Source organism: Barbus barbus (genome assembly GCF_936440315.1).
Source record: "Barbus barbus genome assembly, chromosome: 37".
NCBI classification, from domain to species: Eukaryota; Metazoa; Chordata; class Actinopteri; order Cypriniformes; family Cyprinidae; genus Barbus; species Barbus barbus.
This window is the reverse complement of record NC_136715.1, coordinates 23,139,994-23,163,135: the sequence shown is the minus strand read 5'-3', so window position 1 is coordinate 23,163,135 and position 23,142 is coordinate 23,139,994. Positions and strand designations below refer to the sequence as shown.

The window sequence follows — 23,142 nt, the reverse complement described above, 5'->3', positions numbered from 1 at the left end:
AATTAAATTTTTCTTCCATAGACTGATGACCGACTGGACAGTGAGACAACTAAGTAGCTGCTTTAGTCTTCAGATGTTAGCTTAAATTTTGAATTAAGTTCATTTTCCTTACGTATCTGCAAACAATTTTTTTTTATTCTATGCTTCTCATTTAATTGTGATACAAGTGATCCTGCAGAGATATTATTTGTCTTTTGTTCTGTGGGATAAAACTGTAATATGTCTGAGATTTAATGATAGAAGCATTTGGAATAGCTCTCTGACCTTTTGGCTGTCAGAATCACTGAAGGTCAGGCCGAAATAATCCTTTTCCAACAAGTTTAGATGCTCACACACCAGGTCCAGGAGAACCTGCCCCTTAGACAGTTTCTGCAAAAATAACAAAAAACAAATGTGGAAGGGGTAAAACATACATATAAATTATGCAATTAGCAGACCATATTAACCATGTTTATAAGATAGTTTGACACTGGTTTATTTGATGATTTGGTCCTAATCAGAGATTAATTCCACCCTCCTACCCCATCAGTACAAGTTGCTTGTCACATATATTATTTTACAAAAATGCATAATCATTTCTACAATAAATGTACCACATTAACTTCAACAAAATATCAGATTTAGGTTATTTATCAGTATTTTAGTCAAATAAATGGATTCCTCATGGCATAATCACCCCCCCAAAAAATGTTTAGGAGTAGGGTTAATGTAGGGTGATAGAATATTTCTACAATATAAAACCCATTGTTCCTATGGAATGTCATCATAATGATAGGAATACCTGTCTCTCTGTCTGTCTGTGTGTGTGTGTGTGTGTGTGTGTGTGTGTGTAACCATATTTTGGGAACAAATTGGAAAATTGGTTCCAGGAATTTATACCAAGAACCTCCCTTTGAGGACGTCCTCATTTGTAAAACTGTACGTTTTGCAATTTGTGAACATACAGCAGGATACAAAGGAGAGAAATTGATCAGAGATGTATCAGAAGGAGGAATTTTGATGTAGTATAACACCAACACGTTTGATGAGCCGACATATTTGCACTCTCTGCCCAATTCGGCTCAGATATTTTTGACCATTGGTACCAAACGTGATACACACTGGGCCATTCCACCGAATGGGTGCCATTTGTGTCCCCGGGACATTATAGGTACAAACATATATAAAAATGAACTATAATATACATTTTATTATTAAGCAAAGTGTCCTGCACATTAATCTAACTGCAAATTTAAAATATATAATTTTAAAAATTATTAAAAACTACCTAAACCACTGAATATATAGCATTTGTTCATGTCCCCAGTGTCTAACACTACAATTTAACATGAAATATAATGTTTAAATAATCCTTCAGAAATAATTTTTATTTAGCATTTTTGTGTACCTCCATATCCCATCTGTGCTTTAAATACATTTATTTCAAAATAAATGTATAATATTTTGGATAAAATACACATTTTAGTCAAGTCCCCAGGTTTTCACTCAGTCCTGTTTGTTAACCTAACACATTTCCGCCTCAAACAAACTGGGAAAAATCCACAAGACACATTTTCAAGATAATATTGCAACATTTGGATCTTCTGAATGCAATGAAATGATCAGAAGCATGTGCTCTTATTTTCTTTTCTGTATATCTGATGATTTTATAACGCTGGCTGGGAGCGTCATTATAAATATACTGTCCTGTTACCTAAATTATTTCTTATATGTTACTTGTTTATTTTAAAAATACAAATCTTTGGTGAATCACTATAATTTGCTGAGTATTCTCATAATATTAGCATGTACTCCATGTGGCAAGATTATATGTATTTGCTAATTTTATCCTAAATTCTCAATCCTGTTACTTTCAGTCCTGTTACTCATATACTCATATATCCTATACGTATATATAGTAACTGAGTAATAATAACAGGAGTGAGTAGTCCTCAGATTTATTAATGTAAATATTAGGCTACATCCATATTAATCTAGATAAATTTGAAAATGCATATTTTTCTCAAAGTTTTGGCCTTCTATCCACACTGAGACAATGCTTTTGCCCAGAGAAAACCTATGGTTGTTCCTGCATTGTTGTTTTATATTACATTCCTGCAAGTATGACAGAAAATGTACTTGAAATTTCTGTCCTGTGGCAATTATGTATTAGACTCATATATGGAATGGCGTTTCAGTGTGAGCTGCGCTATATGAAAACAATATCCACAGAAAAACTGAAAAGATATTATTTAAGTTTATTATTTTTAACATCAATTTGAATTTAATATTTAATATTTATGATTTTTTCGTTATTTATATCTTACTTTATAACCCTTCCTCTACCCCTAAACATAACCCTAACAAAAACCTCTGCAGACCACTGGATTTAAATAGAAACATGATTTGGCCTTTTTTAGCAGTGAGGTCAGCTCATTAGTCAGTGTTCAATACTTTCACTATATCGGTGCGGTTATTAATTCCTCACATGTGTAGTCAAACCTGTATACCAATATAATAGATACTAATATAATGAAACTGTTACCAGTTTCATTCCTCTTACTAAATAGTTTTTTCCTTTAAAAAATAAAGTTAAACCTCTATTTTTTAAATTAGGTTTGGTCCATAATTTATCCCATTGTTTCATAAAATGCATCATTGAAAATTAAGAAGCCTGAGGTTTGAGTCGCCTTTAAAATGAAAATAAAATGGGGTTGTGTACTTTAGAAAAATACAACTTGTGTAGATAATGATTTTTTATGATAAAAATAATGTTTTTTGACCATGAAACCAACAATTGTAGCATAAGATAAATAATAAATAATTTTTCTGTAGTTTAGTTTAGAATTTGATTTTGGCAGCGGCTATTTGAATTCAGTGAATACAATGAATTCTAATTACACTAAGTGAAAATAGCCTATTTTCTTAGCAATAGGTTATATTTACACTATTTAAATAATAGTAATATTTTCTTGCAGTAATAGTTGTTTGATGCTGTTTATTTCAAATAGTGGGCGATATCTGCACCTCAGTATTGTAGTTGGCTACATTATAAAACATTATGCAATAATAGCGTATTGAGTGTAAATTATAATTTGTATTAAAATTATTAACTGGATGCCGCCCCTTAACCAATAATCACGTTATTTTCCATTATTTCCAAAATTTTTACTGAAAATAAATGCCTTTCCGATGTGATACGGGATGTGAAAAGAGAGTAGAGTGAGGTCGGTAGAAGGCGGAATCGATCCCGGGTCGATCGTGTCAAAAAGTAACTGCAGCGGGGACTTCCGGGAGCCGTTCGATGGAGCAGGTGGGAAGCGCAGAGCTCTGCCGAAACAATACATTAATATAATCATCTGAACCCTCAAAAGTTAACAAAGCAAGGACCAAATGTAATATGGAATTACCCTAATACCCTAACAACAAAACTTCTGCTATGAAGAGGAACTTGCAGAAAGGTAAATCGAAACAAATTTTAAAAACGATAAGTCCCTTCACAGTCTGCAGTCCAAAAATGGCGGAGAAAGAAACGGAGTCTATACCAGAAAGTTTGACCTCGCTACAGACGCTAAGAGAGGAACTACAGGCATCCAGAGAAGCAGTGCTGGGGCAGTTAAAAGCTGAGATAACGACTTCGTTTAACGATATCAAAGCAAATATTTCCTCTCTGCGCGAAGAGACGAAAGCGGACATTCGTGCTATACATGAAGAGCTAGCCAGTGAGCTAGCACGCCTGCGCTCGGCACACGCAGAGACAATTAGTAATGTTGAGGAAATGGGAAACACCCTTAGCGAAACCATGGATAGAGTAAAAGCACTGGAACAATCACAACAGGCGATCGCTAAAGATTGTAAGAAATTACAGGACAAATGCATGGATCTAGAAAATAGAAGCAGGAGACAAAACCTTCGCCTGGTGGGCATTAAAGAAGGAGCTGAAGGTGGGAACATGATCAGATTCCTGACAGACTTCTTTTCCGATGTGCTTGGTGCTGAGAACTTTACCTCCCCGGTGATGATAGACCGAGCGCATCGCACTCTAGCTCCGAGGCCTACGGAGGATGAGAGACCCAGAGCCATACTCGTTCACCTACATTATTACGCGGACAAACTCAAGATACTGGATCTCGGCAAGACGAAAGGCAGACTCATGTACAAAGGAGCCCAGGTACATATTTTTCCAGACATGAGTCTGGAAGTAACCAGATTGCACGCGGCTTTCAGCCCGGTGAAGAGAAAACTCAGCGAGGCCAACATCACATACAGTCTATCTATACAGCCAGACTCGCTATCACGGTTGATGGCTTTAGAGACTCCTTTGACTCTCCGCAAGCTGCCGAAGAATTCTTCAACCAGAAGATTACTAAAATGGGCTGACCTATGTGCAAGTAGCATGATCGGACACTTTTTTTTTTTTTCTCCATAACTGACATAAAGTAACATGCACTTGTAGTGTGATAGACTTAATATTTCGTTAAGTTTCTTTTTGTTATTAGATGAGGTAATACATCATTACATGATGAGAAGTAAATAGGCTCAAGTGAATACACGTATATCCAGCAGGAGCTTTGGATGCATGATAATATTGACACTATCTATACTTGCTATAGCTTTGTTAAAATCGAAAAATGTATTGAGGTTCAGATGTCTTGGATACATATCAATAGAGGAGCAGAGAGAATTTCGTTCAGCTTTGGTTCTGCTTTCTCTCCTCAAGCTGTGGAAAACAGCAGTGTTTTTTTTTTGGTAAATGTATTATTCCCCTACTACTTGTTTGGGAAGTGGCGGGGGGGGGGGGGGGGGTGGTAAGTTTCAGAGTTCTTACATGGTTGAGTGTTATTATATGTATATGTGGTTTTTATTTATTTTATTTTTTTGCTATTCTTTTTGTATTCTTTTCTCCCTCTTTTATGGGGATGTGGGGATGTTCACCTATTTATCCTATCCTCTATCTAAATAGACTATAATCAGAAGTACCATGGGATCTTTAAAGACTCTTGAGGAGATTAATGTACAGTTTGTCACCTGGAATTGTAAAGGCCTGAATGGTGCTGTGAAAAGAGGTAATATATTGGCCCATCTTGGGAAGCTGGGAGCAGATGTTGCCTTTCTAAAAGAGACACATCTTAAAAATCAAGCACACAAACAACTGTACAAAAATTGGGATGGCCACGTGTTTCATTCAAATTTTAATTGCAAGTCATGTGGAACGGCTATCATTATTAATAAAAATATTCATTTTACTACGTCTGATATAATTTCTGATCCAAATGGTAGATATATTATTGTAACTGGGAAAATCTACAATACCCCTGTTACATTGGCAAACATCTATGCTCCCAATTACGATGATGAGAAGTTCATAAACTCAATATTAGCAATTTTACCAAAACTTCACAGCCACAACCTAATTTTAGCAGGAGATTTTAACTTTAGCCCTGTATTGGACAGATCATCAAGCAAGCAACAGTCTATATCTAAATCAGCCAAACGGATCCAGAGCTTTTTAAAATCAGAAAATATAATAGATATTTGGAGATATTTAAACCCAACTCAGAAAAAATATTCTTTCTTTTCGCAGCCACATAATTCTTATTCTAGGATTGATGATTTTTTTCTTGGATTCTAAATTATTTTCAGCAGTAAAATATATTGATTACGAAGCCATTGTTTTATCAGATCATGCCCCACTAAAATTACAACTAGTCTTCCCTAATAGATATACTGCCAGAACCTGGTGAATGGATAATAGCTTATTAACTAACGAAACACATGTTGAGTTTATAAAATCCCAAATTGATTTTTATATGCAAACCAACAAAACCCCTGAAGTTTCTAAAAGTATATTATGGGAAGCTCTGAAAGCCTATTTACGTGGCCAGATTATCTCCCTTCATGCACATCAGACTAAGACTCAGAAAGAGGAAAGACAAAAATGAATAGAACAAATTTCAGAAATAGATCACCAATATGCATTATCCCCTACAACTGAAGTTTTGACGAAAAGGATAACATTGCAAACAGAATTTAATCTTCTATCATCAGCTGAGACGGTTAAATTAATAAATTCTTCTAGACATAAATATTATGAATACGGGGATAAAATAGGAAAATATTTGGCTCATCAAATAAGAGTATCTGAGACATCAAAATTAATAACGGAAATTCGCACGGGTTCTGGTTGTATAACAAAAGATCAGTTAGAAATTAATAAAGAATTTAAACAATTTTACATGGAACTATATTCAACTGAATCAACAAATGAAACCAAACTTTTCAATGACTACTTTGATAATCTAGATAGCCCTTCTATTAATGAAAGTGATAAGAAGTTAATAGAGGAACCTGTAACTGTAACCTGAAGATCCGGCATCATATAGGCCAGTGAGTTTACTAAACGTAGACAACAAAATATTAGCTAAAATAATAGCCATTAGGTTAGAAAATGTGCTCCCAACAATAATTCATGAGGATCAGATGGGTTTCATTAAAAACAGACAAATGGCTCACAACATTCGCAGATTATTTGATATAATGTACTCTTCTTATTAAAGATCTTAATCTGAAATACTTATTTCTTTAGATGCTGAGAAGGCCTTTGACAGGGTCGAGTGGGATTATCTCTTCTCGGCCCTGTCGGGGTTTGGTACTATATTTATTTCATGGATAAAGCTCCTTTATGCATCCCCAATGTCATCAGTACAGACAAATAAGATCAGGTCTGATTACTTTAGGTTAACACGTTCTACTAGACAGGATTGCCCATTATCTCCAATGCTTTTTGCATTAGCAATTGAACCTCTGGCAATCTCTCTACGAACTTTAACTGGCTATAGTGGGATCACTCGAGGTGGAGGAGAACATAAAGTATCATTATATGCGGATGATTTATTATTATACATTTCCAACCCATCTAAATCTATTCCTGTGATAGTTTCTGCTTTAAAGAAATTTGGAAAAAATTCAGGGTATAAACTTAATATGGGGAAAAGTATACTATTTCCAATGAATAATATAGCCGGTCAGCAATCTTTTGACACCCTACCCTTTAAAACATCAACCCAGTTTAAATACTTAGGGTTAAATGTCACTAAGGCATTTATAGATCTATATAAAGAGAATTTTTCTAAATTACTGGATCAAATAACGCAGGATTTACAGCGATGGTCTCATATTGCTATCTCATTAGCGGGAAACATTAATATAATAAAAATGACCATCCTTCCAATTATTTGGAATAGAAGGATACCTAGAATAAGAAAGACATTTTTGCAGAAGCCCAAATCAAAAGGAGGAATGGGACTGCCTAACCTTCAGACCTATTATTGGGCAAGTAATATAAAGATGATGGCCTACTGGTTACAAAAACAACCCCAATTATGGCTAAGCATAGAAAGTGCATGCTGTTATCCTTCTTCACTTTCAGCTTTACTGTTTTCACCTCTATCTACTATACGTCCTGGTCACATACACTCAAGATTTGGTCCCAGGTCCGAAAATGTTTTGGTTGGCAGTCTGGTTCTCTCCAAAGCCCTATCACAAAAAATCACTCATTTGCTCCCTCATTTAAAAATACAATATTTGATGACTGGGTTGAAAAAGGAATTCATAATTTTATAGACACATTTATTGATAAAGTATTTCCATCATTTGAGCAGCTACAAAATAAACATAATATACCTCGGTCACATTTATTTAAATATTTGCAGGTACGAAACTTTGTTAAACAAAATAACCCATTATATCCCAAATCTCCAAATAAATCAGTAATGGAAGTGATAATTTTGCATGACCCTAATGAGAAAGGAGGCATTTCGTATATATACACAAAATGCTCTTCCAGTTGACAAATACATCATCTCTAGAACACTTAAAGTCTTCCTGGGAGGAAGATTTGGGTGTTGAAATTAGAGATCGACCGATATATTGATTTACCGATATTTTCCCGATATTTAAGCATTTTTCCATAATCGGATATCGGTTTTGTAATATCGGATTCCCCGATAAACACCGCTTTATACACCGCGATAAACATCGACGTTTTGAGAATTGCGCGCAGGATCGCAATTGCAGCGCATCTGATGTTTATGCAATTTGGCTCTAAGAAATATGATAAATAAGATACTCTGTCAAGCCCTGTCCCTATAAAGATATAACTTTGCCTGAAATAACACAGCCATGAACTAGTGCATGTTGGAAATAAAAGCATTGAATTTAATTATCTCTCTGTGGTCTATTAGTCTCGTGAAGTCGGAGTCACGTAGATAATCCGTCAAGTCCTCTCCCAATAAAGACGTAACTTTGCATGAATTAAATAATACAGCCATGAATGATTGCATGTTGGAAATAAAAGCGCTGAATGTAATTCTCTCTCTGTTGTCTATATGCTCATCATTAGTCTCGTGAAGCTGCTTTCATATTGCAGTTCACTCAGCAGTTGATGCTCAAGAAATGCTCAGCACGGCCACTGCATGTAACTTTTAACAAGATTTTTGAAGCACCCTAAATTGTATTAACACTTACTATATAACAATTATTTTGTTCATAAACATCTAAATTAATACAACTCTATGGACATTCTCTGCAATCGATAGCAGTTTGAGTAGCCTATAGTTCTGTTAAATGCATAGCGAAGGTGCGCGTCGTGGACGGAGCGCAACGGAGGATTTTGTTTTCAAACTAAAGTAAAAGACCGCTTCTTAAACCAGAGAAGGTGAACATGCTGGTGTTCTTGTAGAAAAAACATGCAAGTCCTGTCAACTACAGCCAGTTTAGTTTGACTTTTCTTTTTGTTTTCGTTTTGAGAAGCTTGTTATCTTTGCTGTTTACCTCACGTTACGCTATGGATGCTTTCCTTAATGAAAAAAAAATATATATATTTATTTGCTTCCTCAGAGTTTGCTAAACATTCTGTAATATACTCGGTATATAAGACAGCATGTGATGTGTCCTGTGCCATGCCTCATCTTATTCGTTTTTGTTAGTAACTGTTATGTAAGCTAGTTTGTCATTGTCAACGTACTGTTTTATTGTTGTTGTGCTTTTTAATTAAGAATAACAATGAATCCATCTTTTGTTTTAGTCTTAAAAAAGTAAAGGTGTATAGATATAAGCAAAACAAACAATTATCTTTTCTTGTAAAATGTGACACCAAGATCGCAAATTTGAAAATGAAAGCGCACGAAAAAACGAATTCCTGTTCACAAAATTTAAATCACAAATAATACCGATGAAAAATAACTAGTTGAATGTTGAACACTTTCGTTACCATATAACTATAAACTATGATAAAAGTTCATCAGCATGCATTGATTAATCAAATGTGCAAAAACAAAAAACAAAAAAACAAAAAACAAATTGCAACCAAATTATGTGCCCATGCAACCAACTGAGAAAGTTAGTCGCAAAAGTGAGATCAGTGGGAAGAATGAGTCTAGAGCCCTGCATGAAAGACTGCTAATTCTCAAAACATTTTTTGTTAAGATGACTGAAAGTAGGAAAAAACTTCACCAAAAAAAAGTACTTCAACAAAGTGAAGTATGGACTTACTTCACGCAGTCATTTATTTAGTTTATAACAGTAAATACATATCGGTTCTGCATATCGGTTATCGGGCACATAAACATGCAAATATAATTGGTATCGGTATCTGTTATAAAAAAAAAATCAATATCGGTCGATCACTAGTTGAAATTACAGATGGGGGGGGGATAGACAGGTTAGACAGATTCATAGATCATCGATATGTGCAAGACATGGCCTCATACAATTTAAAGTAATTAATAATTTACATTGGTCTAAGCAAAAAAAAAAAAAGATATTTCCAGATGTAGACCCTTCATGTGACCGTTGGGGGCAGGTACTGGCATCATTGGCTCATACATTTTGGAGCTGCCCAAAATTATCATCCTATTGGAAAAATGTTTTTCTGACATTTTCAAGAATATTGCAAAGGCCTATAGGTCCAGATCCCCTGATGGCAGTTCTAGGTATTGGCAATTTTGAGATTGTTAGAAGCAGTTTGGATCAAAACATAGTTTCATTTGTCAGTCTACTAGCACGAAGATTAATATTATTAAACTGGAAACAGAAAGCTCCTACATACACTCACCTAAAGGATTATTAGGAACACCTGTTCAATTTCTCATTAATGCAATTATCTAATCAACCAATCACATGGCAGTTGCTTCAATGCATTTAGGGGTGTGGTCCTGGTCAAGACAATCTCCTGAACTCCAAACTGAATGTCAGAATGGGAAAGAAAGGTGATTTAAGCAATTTTGAGCGTGGCATGGTTGTTGGTGCCAGACGGGCCGGTCTGAGTATTTCACAATCTGCTCAGTTACTGGGATTTTCACGCACAACCATTTCTAGGGTTTACAAAGAATGGTGTGAAAAGGGAAAAACATCCAGTATGCGGCAGTCCTGTGCGCGAAAATGCCTTGTTGATGCTAGAGGTCAGAGGAGAATGAATCATGGCCGACTGATTCAAGCTGATAGAAGAGCAACTTTGACTGAAATAACCACTCGTTACAACCGAGGTATGCAGCAAAGCATTTGTGAAGCCACAACACGCACAACCTTGAGGCGGATGGGCTACAACAGCAGAAGACCCCACCTGGTACCACTCATCTCCACTACAAATAGGAAAAAGAGGCTACAATTTGCACGAGCTCACCAAAATTGGACGGTTGAAGACTGGAAAAATGTTGCTGGTCTGATGAGTCTCGATTTCTGTTGAGACATTCAGATGGTAGAGTCAGAATTTGGCGTAAACAGAATGAGAACATGGATCCATCATGCCTTGTTACCACTGTGCAGGCTGGTGGTGGTGGTGTAATGGTGTGGGGGATGTTTTCTTGGCACACTTTAGGCCCCTTAGTGCCAATTGGGCATCGTTTAAATGCCACGGCCTACCTGAGCATTGTTTCTGACCATGTCCATCCCTTTATGACCACCATGTACCCATCCTCTGATGGCTACTTCCAGCAGGATAATGCACCATGTCACAAAGCTCGAATCATTTCAAATTGGTTTCTTGAACATGACAATGAGTTCACTGTACTAAAATGGCCCCCACAGTCACCAGATCTCAACCCAATAGAGCATCTTTGGGATGTGGTGGAACGGGAGCTTCGTGCCCTGGATGTGCATCCCACAAATCTCCATCAACTGCAAGATGCTATCCTATCAATATGGGCCAACATTTCTAAAGAATGCTTTCAGCACCTTGTTGAATCAATGCCACGTAGAATTAAGGCAGTTCTGAAGGCGAAAGGGGGTCAAACACAGTATTAGTATGGTGTTCCAAATAATCCTTTAGGTGAGTGTATATAAACCTAATGAGGGATGTAATGAAACATTTGGAGCTTGAGAAAATCAGATTCTCTTTAAAAAAGAAAGAAGAAAAATTCTATAAAATTTGGCAACCTTTCATAATTATTTTAAGGAGATAAATTCTACTGGAAATAGTTAAATTGAAGAGGATTAGACTAATACTTGAGGTATTTATTAGTCTAATGCCCCCCACACACACGCATACGATTATTATCTTTTTTTATTTTTTATATATGTTATTGTTAGTTGTTATGTGATTGTTCGTTGGACAATTATTTGTAAAAATAACTGCAGCATGTATTACTCTCTGCACTGAAGATTACGGCGATTAAATGTTTTTTGCAGTATTCTAACCCTACGACACGTTGGTAGGCGAAGTTAGTAGAAATAGTCTCTGCCTAAATGAAAACAAAATAATTATTAAAAATAGCCTACAGGAGCATTTTATTTTCACGAGAGGGCATTCGAATGAGCCTTTCTCTTTTGGGCTCTGTACCTTGTCGTCTATCCGCCATAAACATTCATAATGGGCGGCAGTCATCATTAAATTATGCACATATCCAAAAAGGTATTCATTACTATGCACATATCCAAAAAGCAATTCCTGATATCAACAATTCAGTTGTTGATATCAACAATACATATGTTTAAATGTTAAAAGGGCGACAAAACTATTACAGATATCAAAAATGCATTTCTTACTAGTTACAATTCTAAATGCACATATCACCTTTGTATTTCTTAGTAGAAATATAATTTTTGATATCAATAATTACATTTTTACTAGTAAAAAGGTCTATTCTTGATATCAACAATGTAATTATTGATATCAACAATTTAGTTCTAGATATCAACAATTTAATTGTCACTAGTGACAATGTTCATTTCTGATATCAAGAATTAAATTGTTGATATCAGAAATTCATTTTCAGATATCAGAAATGAACATTGTCACTAGTGACAATTAAATTGTTGATATCAAGAATATACATTTTTACTAGTAAGAATTGTATTTCTGATGTGAAATTGGAATTTCAACTAGTAAGAAATTCATTCTTGATATCAACAATTGATTTTGAATGGCAGCCTACGGTGACATTTAACTAGTGAAAATACAAATTACAGATATCAACAATTATTGATATCAAGAATTAGCATTTTAACTAGTGAAAATGTAATTGTTGATATCAAGAATTAACATTGTTACTAGTGGAAATGTTATTGCTGATATCAAAAATAGCCATTGTTACTAGTAGAAATTTAATTTCTGATATCAAGAATTTGTAAAACTGTACATTTTGCAATTTGTGAACATACAGCAGGATACAAGGGAGAGAAATTGATCAGAGATGTATCAGAAGGAGGAAGACAGATGGAATCGAATACTATGGCAAGCCGTTTTGACTTTTATTCATTCTCAGGATATGAATTCTTGATATCAACAATTCAGTTAAAATGTTAATTCTGTTACGTGTCTGTTTCTGTTCAGTTTGGCCCATATTTGGTTCTTCCTGTTTTAGTTCCTGTCCTAGTTTTGTTAATCAATGATCGTCTTCACCTGTGTTAGATTAATTATCTTGGTTCCTTGTTTGCCCGATCCCTTTATAAGTCCTGAGTTTTCCCTTAGTCCTTTGTCCGATCTTAAGTTTATTAATGAAAGTGTGTCTTGATTCCAATAAATTCTCCTTCTCGTCATTCGTCTTTGTGCGCTCTTTTGCTACAACCACCCAACCGTAACAGAAGATCGGACCTAATGACAGACAACATCATGCAGAGGAGGCGGTTGATTTTGGTTCCCCGGAAGGGAGCTCCGGAGATCCACAGCTCGCTTCCCCAGTCCGCCACGAGTTGGTGGATTCCGCCCGCATGGCGATGAACGTTCCGCCCGCGGCGAAGAGGATATCACCGAAGAAGGCGATGAACGTTCCGCCCGCGGCGAAGAGGATACCGCCATGTCAGGTGTTGAATGTTCCGCCCGCGGCGAAGAGGAAACCGCCATACACGGCGAGGAATGTTCCTCCTGCGGCGAAGAGGATAACGACGCAGGAGGTGATGAACGTTACGCCGTCCGTGGCGAAGATGGTTCCCCCGCCTATTACAGCTCACCCCAAGCCGCCGAGGGAGGAAGTTCAGGTGCCGGTGGGAATTCTAATTGTGTATAAGGGAATATCATGGACTCCAGTGCCTGCTCCTCGCCAGTGCCCTCCAGTGCCTGCTCCTCCTTGTTGCAATTTCTAACAATAATAGTATTATATAGTTAGGTATTTAGTGTCATTATGCTATATTATCACTAAATATTGGATTCATTCTTTTTGTCAACTTGTTTTCTTTCATTTAGGACTGGTTTTGTGTTTCTATTTGCTTCTGATTAATCGTAAGCCTCATTTATCTGAGAGTATGTAGCTAATTATCATTATTTTTTATGAATAATTTTCACAATATTAAAGTACTAAACGGTATTAAAGTACCGAACACAACCAAGACCTGATCTCTTTCATTGTCGTATAACTCGTATAACTCGTATTACCTATCTTGAATAACTCGTATAAAATCCATAATGTTTGTAAAAGTATTTATACAGTGTGTTACTGTATCAAAAGGTGTGATGAAGGTATGACATGGCCATAAGGTTTGGTGCTAGAATAAAGTTTATTGTTAATGCAGTATGACATATGACTGATTCTATACTGTAACTGAACTTAACAGATGAAAGGTGAGTTATAGTAATGTGCAGTCTCTACCATGGTACCACGTTATCTTCTGATACGTTATCTCTGATTAATTTCTCTCCCTTGTATCCTACTGAATGTTCACAAATTACAAAATGCACAGTTTTACAAATGAGGACGTCCTCAAAGGGAGGTTTTTGGTGATTTTGTCAAGTTTTACTCACTTCTGGGTACCAATTTGTCCCAAAAATATGGTTAGACACACACACACACACACACACACACACACACACACACGATCTGAGCGCATGCGCAACCGTGCATGCAGTCTGTTGATGCTGCTCCCATGTGTATTTTTTTTTATTTCTGTCCTATTAACTTTATTAGTGCGTTTTTTTCTTCTTGTATTTTTTGTGCGCTTTCTAAAGTTGGGTTGCAGTCTTGTTTCAAGTGAGACTAGACAAAAATTTTGCTTGCAAAACTTTAACAATTAGTATCCTCAATTCCCAAACAATGAAACATTGTAATTAAAAGGAAAGGTGATCTGACACAGTTTTAAACACGCTCTGTCCCAACGTTTTTGGAGTGTGTTGCAGCCATCAAAATAAAATATGTTCATATTTACAAAATACATTTACATTGGTCAGTGAAAACTTTGGAAATATTTTCTTTGTTCTTTTGTCAATTAAATAAACGTTAAAGAGAATGAACAAATAACATATTCTTGATTGTATTGCATTTTACAAAATGTCCCAACCAAGGATATTATAGTTTTGAATTTTAAATTAGTTTTTATTTTAATATAGTTTTCAAATTTCAGTTTAGTTTTAGTTAGTTTCATTAATGGTTTTGTTAGTTTTAGTTTAGTTTTTATTTTGTAAACATTTCTATTTAGTTTTGATATGTTTTAGTTTTAGTAATTATAGTTTAACAGGGTTAATGGAAGACTTCCAGTGTAGACCAAACCAAGACATTTAATTTTAGCAAAGTTGAATGTTTGCAGTTTAAAGTTAACTCTTGTGCAAACCTCTTAATAATGAAAATAAAATAATTATTTACAATTCAACAAAAAACAAAAATATGCAACATATGTATACAATTTATTAATTCATATTCAAGTTCATATTCATTCATATTAAAGATGTAATCTTGTTTAATATGCCAATAGTTTACAAACAACAAGCTAATCAAGGTTTTCAGAGTTACTAGACAGTATCATGCAGTTGAGTTTTTATCAGGGTTGAAGCTAAATTCTGCAGGACAATGGCCCTCCAGTGCTGGATTTGAGGAAACTTGCCCTGCGTCCCAATGTGCATACTATCCACCCTATCTGCCCTAAATAGTATTAAAAATGACTAATATCACATAGAATTTAGTATGGACAGTGTGCACATTGGGACGCAGGCATGCTCTTTGCAATCGTCATTGAAACTCTGTAAACTTTATTTTTGTCCATCAGTGTTTTCAATGCATTCATTTGTTGGATCTTTTGCAAAACGCCACCGATGCACACTACTTTATGTCCCGTCTCTCCCACTATGAACGTACACAATAAGAAGAAACAATCTAAAATGCTTTCAAACCTCATACTACTCAAAAATAAATGCGATATGGTGATTTAAATTATGTTTGCACTTTACTTTGACGAGCCGCTCCAGCACGCACATGCTTCAGATGAGCAACGCAATCAATCCCAGTTCTAAAGCCCCTTTTACACAGCGCGGCTATCACTTTTTCTCATTTTGGAGGTGTTTTATACAGTCAAGGTGGTGCTCGTGTCATGGACTCAAGGCGGACGTTACCATAGTAATCGCAAAGTGTGACAAAATGTCTATTCACTAAAGTCAGCTCATCCAAAAAGTTTAATTCTGTGTCTGTTAACTCACTTTCATGTTGTTCTCGCACATCAAGCACGTTTTTAAACGTTTGTGCGCTGTAAGGTGTGCATTATTATTATTTCCCATGTCATGTTTTATAGTTATTTCCCATTTCATAGCCCGCGTCTTGTTTTTTAAATGCAAAAACACATTCTCTGTGAATAGCCGCTTAGGACACAGCTCACGTGCATGAAGCGCTCTATTTCCCTAAACAACCACAGGTCAGATTTTCTGACACAGAATGAGAGCTTATTAAATCACGAACACGATTATTTATTTTTGCTAATTATTATTTTATTTTAGTTAGTTTTTCAGTTACTGTTGTTAGTTTCGTTTAGGTTTAGTTTTTAATTTATTTAGAAATTTTAATTTTATTTCAGTTTACGAAAATGTTTTTTGACCAATAGTTTTAGTCTTAGTTTCAGTTTTCGTTTACGAAAATAACCTTGGTCCCAACTTATTATCTGTCCAATTATCTGCCCAGAGAGATTTCACATGCCATTGTAGTAGCTGTGTATATTCCACCATCAGCTAACCAGAAGTCGGTGAGCAGCGTTATTCATAATGTTACATCACAATTGCAGACCATCCGAATGCTCTTATCAACATTTCGGGCGACTTCCATCATGTTACTATGGAAAAAATATTGCCAGTTTTCACACAGTATGTAAATTGTCCGACCAGAGAAGAGAGGACACTGGATTTAATGTATGCAAATGTGAAGAATGCATAGTTCGTCCCCCCTCCCTCCCTCCACTGGGTAGGTCAGACCATAATTTGGTGTACCTCAACCCCTGTTATATACCTCTGGTTAAGAGCAAGCCTGTGACCACCAGAATCGTGAGGAGATGGACGGATGAGGCTTATGAGGCACTTCAGGCTTGTTTTGAGGTTACTGCCTGGCAGGCTCGCTGTGAGACACACGGCGAGGATATCGATGGACTCACAAAGTGCATCACCGATTATATTCATTTCTGTGTTGACTGCACCGTACCATCAAGCCGTATCCTATCAACCTGCCTTGGATAACCATCAAGGCCATCCTGAATGCGAAGAAAAGGGCATTTAGGTAGGGGGACAGAGGGGAGGTGAAGAGAGTGCAGAGGGAACTGAGAGTTAAAATAAAATCAACGAGGCTAAAGATACGTATAGGAGGAATTTGAAGGGGAAGCCTCATCAGAACAATTTAAGAGCGGTTTGGAATGGCATGAGGACCATCACGGGTTTTCAAAGGTTCAACAGTGATGTAGGTGGTGTAGGAAGGGCCAACGAACTTAATCTATTTTTTAATAGATTCGATGATGTTTCTGCCCTTCCTACCCATTATTCCTCTGTTTGTCCACCATCATTAGCCACTCAACTCTGGGAACCTCCCCCTCAGCATAGACCTCCTGCCTGCTTACAGCCTTCACCTTCTTCACCCTCTCCCCCTCTTCAGAGCATTTTACCCTGTTCTCTCCCACCTGACTCTGCACCTTTTTCCTCTATCACCTCTAATGTGCCATTTACACTTGACCATGTGAGAAGACAGCTGAGGAAGCTCCATTCCAGCAAGGCTGCAGGCCCGGAAAATATCCATCCCAGGGTGCTTAAAGCCTGTGACTTCCAGCTTTGTGTTGTACTTCACCATGTCTACAGCATGAGCCTGAGACTGCAAAACCCTAAGGATTACAGGCCCATGGCATTAACATCCCAAATTATGAAGATTCTGGAGAGACTGGGGCTGGAGGAGCTCAGTTCCATGGTTAGGCCTTTTATAGATCCTTTTCAGTTTGCCTGCCGGCCCCACCTGGGAGTTGAGGACGCTATCATCTACATGCTGGATCAAGTTTAAACTCACCTGGACAAGACGGCAAGCACTGTGAGAGTCATGTTTTTTTACTTCTCCAGTACTTTTAACACCATTGGCTCTACAGGGTGAGAAGCTGATAGCGATGCAGGTGGATGCCTCCCTCGTATCATGGATTGTGAACTACCTGACTGGCAGATCACATTATATTCGATTGCAGCATTGTCAAGTCAAGTCAGTATTATTTGCATAGCGCTTTTAACAATGCAAATTGTGTCAAAGCAGCTTTACATCAGCTTGATATAAGCTGGGTGGCTTTATATCACCTTTACAGTATTTAGACGGGGAAATAGTGTGTCGAAATAGTGTCATTCTCCTCTGGCCAGACAAAATTAGCTGTTTAAATCTAGGCTAAAGCAGAGTCAGATTGTGCAAGCACTCATCTGGATCCTGTGGTCTTGTCCTGATGGCCGTCTAGGAGACAGGGTCTTCACTGGGGATCAGTCTCTGGGGCTCATCTAGTTGTCCTGGTCTCTGCTGACGTTCAGGGCTGTGTGTCAGACAGAGTAGTTTGTAACACTGGAGCTCCACAGGGGACTATGCTGTCTCCTTTCCTCTTCACCCTGTATACTGCAAATTTCAGCTATTGTACTGAGTCCTGCCATCTTCAGAAATTTTCTGATGACTCAACTATAGTTGGTTGCATCAGTGGTGGTGAGGAGACTGAGTACATGACTACAGTGGATAACTTTGTCACGTGGTGTGAGCGGAACCATCTACAGCTCAATGTGACAAAAACAAAGGAGCTGGTGGTCGACCTGCGGAGGACTATGGCACTTATGACCCCCGTTTCCATTCATGGGGGCTCAGTGGATATTGTAGAGGATTATAATGTAAGATATCAGAGACTGAATCAGACAAAGTGAAGAGGCGATCAGAACATTGAAACCTGAGGAGCTGGAATTCAGAGAGGCTCCAAGAAACAGGATATAATAAATCTGTCCAGATCCGAGCACCAGCTAGTTTGAAGCAAAATAACCAGCAAGCCTCTTTCATAGAATTGCTTGCAACATTGAGACAAAAGAACACTTATTAATAATTCCAATTCAGGAAGGAGACTGTCAAATTTGTTGCAAGTAATCAAGACTGATGGTCACATATAAACCTGTGATAGAAAATCACGAGCTACAGACTTTCTTGGGAAGGTCTCCACACATAGAAGAGAGACCAAACCAAAATTCCTTTGTCTAAAGAACATGTCTTCGTTCTCCTTAGAACTACACAAAGACTTTCTTTTTCATATGCCCATAAAATCATCCTAAAAGGACATTTTTATGCAGAACCCCATATTATGTTTGTAACCCACATATCATGTTTTAATCAAATAATATGTATGTCTTTTTAATCATTATTGAATAGCTGAAGGATTAATATTGATGTATGTATGAGTTTGAAAATTCGTGCTTTAAATGTTTCTTCCGATCAATTCTTTGTCAAATGTATCATAGTCTTGTTATACAAATCATGTTCAAAAGGTATACTTTGCAAGAGCCTGTAAAGTTCGGACCTCTGACTGAACAGATAACGTTGATTTATTGACCTGGTGGAGGAACAGAGCAACACCCCAAGCAAGGACAGTATCTAACTGGTCAAGACATCCAGATGGGACGGTCTGAAAGCCGAGTTTAAAAGCTCAGGACACCATCTTTTATTTCTCTTGGCTCTCCTCTCTCTTGTCACTCTCACTCTTCTTCGTAAAAATGCTCTCTTAGTCTCTCTCTCTTCTTCTCTTTTGCCACCGCGTGCTGCTCTTTGAGCGTGCTCTGGCCCACGTGCCATAATGAGAAGGAAAACAACTTAGTCTCGTTACATCCTTTTATTCTTTTACTTTAGTTTCTTGTCTTTCCGTGGAGTTTCGTGTGTTAATGTAAGTTTGCTACAAAGTTCAGCTCCGACTGCACTCGCTTCAAACTTCGACCAGACCAACTCCGCATCCTCAGCCAACGCCCAAGACCTCACTTCAAAGACTACTGAACTCTCAACCAATCAGACACATCGGGGAACCCCTGTCAGCAACGACGACACAAAGGAAACCCGTAACACAGGCAATGCAAGCAAGTACACCTCCAGATTCTAACTGAATCAGGTGCAGTTAATATAAATTTTAGCCTCATTGAGAAACTCAAAGCGAGGGTTAAATAAGTGATTGATGGTTGTTCAAGTCTATGCAATTGAACATATTGCTGTAAACTTGGGATTTCACATTTCCATTCTCTTAAACTAATCCTTTCCTCACTTTCTCTCTTTCTGCATCGTGTGAATGTGTGAATGCTTGTGTTCGTGTGTTAGATTAGTTTATGTCTTAGGTTTATATAAATAAAATCTGATTTATATTGAAAAGAGAAGTATCTTGTGTTTTCTGCTCACAAGTTAATGTCTTAATCTGCCGATCTAGTTACTGTGCTGTTTAAGTGTTTTCACTATATTTTGGATTTTAATATCCAGTACAGAGTTTGTTATACGGCTCGTTCAGTGAATCGCCGTAACACTGATTCTGTTCAAATCCCTATAAAATCATAAATTATTCCCTTTGAGCTAAATTAAACTATTTCTTTAAATATATTACTTGTATTACATTACAATAAATACCTGGGAGTCCACATGAACAATAAACTGGACTGGACTAAAAACTCAGAAGCCGTCTACAAGAGGGGCCTGAGCCGCTTCTATTTTTTGAGGAGGCTGAAGTCCTTTAACATCTGTAGGATGATGCTGAAGATGTTCTACGAGTCTGTGGTCGCAAGTGCTCTTTTTTTGCTGTTGTATCCTGGGGAAGCGGACTGAAGGTAGCTGATGCAAATAGACTGAACAAACTTATCCTTAGCTGGACTCTCTGTCTGTGGTGTCAGAAAGAAGGATGTTGTCTAAGCTTCTGGCCATCTTAGACAACACCTCTCACCCACTTCATAATGTCCTGGGTAGATACAGGAGTACATTCAGTCAAAGACTTATTCAACCTAGGTGCTTAACTTTTGCTTCTGTCGCTGATGAAATTCTGGATGGTCCCTTTGGTCTTTGGGACTGAGAACTCGAAATCCATTTTTCCCAGAAACAAGTTGAAATGTGGACTCATCTGAGTACAGCACACATTTTCACTGTCTTTTTGACTATCTGAAATGAGCTCTGGCCCAGAGAACCCAGCTGCATCATTGTGTAGAATTGATATATAGCTTTCTCCTAGAGCAGGGGTGCACAACCCTGTTCCTGGCGATCGACTGTCCTGCAAAGTTTAGCTCCAACTCTAATCAAACACACCTGAAACAACTAATTAAGGTCTTCAGGATCGCATGAAAAATTAAAGGCAGGTGTGTTTGATTAGAGTTGGAGCTAAACTTTGCAGGACAGTCGATGAACAGGGCTGGGCACCCCTGTCCTAGAGTAACAGATATTCAAGTTACATTTCTTGATGCAGCAGCAGACTGTGGTAAATGACAGTGGTTTTCTGAAGTACGCCTGAGCCCATGTGGCTATGTTTAACACAGCAGCATGACTGTTTCTTATGAAATGCCATCTGAGGGCTCAAAGATCAAGCACATTCAACTGTTCAAGGTTTCAAAGGAAATCAAAGGTTTCCTGCCTTGCCCTACATGTACTGTGAGTCTTTTCACAATATTATGTATGGTACTTGGTGAAAGACCTAAATTCTTTGCTAATTTTGCATTGCGAAATGTGATTTTTGTTTTGTCTGACACTTCTATCGTAAATTTTGGCATGAAGTGATGAGCCATGATCCAGATTTGCTTGCAAAGACCGATATGCTCCTTTTATACCCAAACATGATACCTTGACCTATTACCAATCAGTGTTAATTTTGGCAGGCATTTTTGATTTAGTCTTAGTCTTTATCTTGAGACGAAAATGCTTAATAGTCTTAGTCACATTTTAGTAATTTGAGTCTTTCATAGTTTTAGTCTAGTTTTAGTCGTCGAAAAATCATTGCATTTTTGTCAACTTTTAGTCATTACTTTTAGTCAAACTGCAGTTACCATTTATTTTGGTAGCTATTTTATATGTAGTATTCTAACAAAAATAGTCATCAATACTTCTCTCTTTAGACCAAATCAATTAAGCTTAGTTATGAGAAGTTTGAATCAAGGATTGAATTTGGAATAACTGGAATAAATTTTCATTTTTTGGTAGAGATATAAATTAAACTAATTTTTCAGATACAGTAGGTTTACTTAACAAGTATACATTTATTTAACATCTTTTGTTGGTTAACATTTATGACACAGATAATTAGGAATGCTGTCCATTTAAGATGGAAGGTATGTAGGCTATGTAATAGCCTACTGACATACATTCAGTTTTCACACCTGTTTAAGATCACTTAAACCATAACGGACTGTATTTCCGTGAGATACTCTTCATGAGAGACATTTGGACTGCTGTGTGTGTATTTGAGCACTGAGAACTGATCGCGCGCTGTATGAGAACTGAAGAAGTGGAGCGTGCGCGAGAGAGAGCACTTCTATCAGCGTGTTTCCGCCTATCGCACCTTCACTGACTTTAAGTTAATCGACAATGAATTTTTACTCCCGGGAAAAACGGGACATCTGGTCACCCACTCCCTAACCCTTCGGGTGCTGAGGCCATTGTTTCAGATCGCTAGTTTGCGTTTTGGTAGCCTATCCGTCCACTGCGGCTGCCATGCAAACGCACCTTATCCAATGACAGAGACGCACATTTTGAAAGACAAGACAGTTAACTTAGCCTATAGGATGTATTTTGAATGTCCGGTAGTCCTCAAATAACATTTTAGTCCCGTCTCATCTTAACAAAATTCGTCATAGTTTTTATCATCAGATATTAGTTTTAGCTCGTCAACGTCTCGTCTTAGTCACAGAAAAAAGGTTCGTTGACGAATATTTTTCGTCGTCGTCTTCATCAACGAAATTAACACTGTTACCAATTCACCTGCTTACTGTGAACTGCTTCAAAACAGTTTAACAGGGATATTCTATAACCTTTTCACCTTTATTTTGCCTCTGTCCCAACTTTTTTGGAATGAGTCAAAAACAAAATTTGTTCATATTTACAAAATACATTTGCGTTGGTCATTGAAAACTTTGGAAATCTTTTCTTTATACTTTTGTCAATTAAATACAGAGTTCTGGCATGAAACTCTAGATAGCGCAGTCTGATAGGTCTAACTCAGACTGACCTAATGACATCATTATCACATGGCACAGCTGATTGGTTCTCTCCTGTATTGGTAGCTAATGAGCTCTCTGCTCATCATTCAAATATATGACTAGTGCTTGCTGTAGCAGCTCGCAGCGTGCTTCAGAATAGCAAAATCAACGTCTAAGATAAGTGAATGCTCTTCTAATCTCTTCTAGGGCTGCAACTAACGATTATTTTAATACTCGATTAATCTGTCGATTATATTTTCGATTAATCGATGAATCGGATAAAAAACCAAAAA

General features: G+C 37.2%; 1 protein-coding gene across 2 annotated transcripts in view; it reads right to left on the bottom strand.

The window, feature by feature from the left end:
- Positions 1-23,142, bottom strand: part of LOC306856922 (band 4.1-like protein 1) — a 211,815-nt gene that overhangs the window by 128,016 nt on the left and 60,657 nt on the right. For both annotated transcript variants that reach the window (XM_079396478.1, XM_079396479.1), the window contains exon 5: positions 265-369. In XM_079396478.1, the coding sequence (XP_079252604.1) occupies positions 265-369 (105 nt within the window). The remainder of the gene's footprint in view (positions 1-264; positions 370-23,142) is intronic.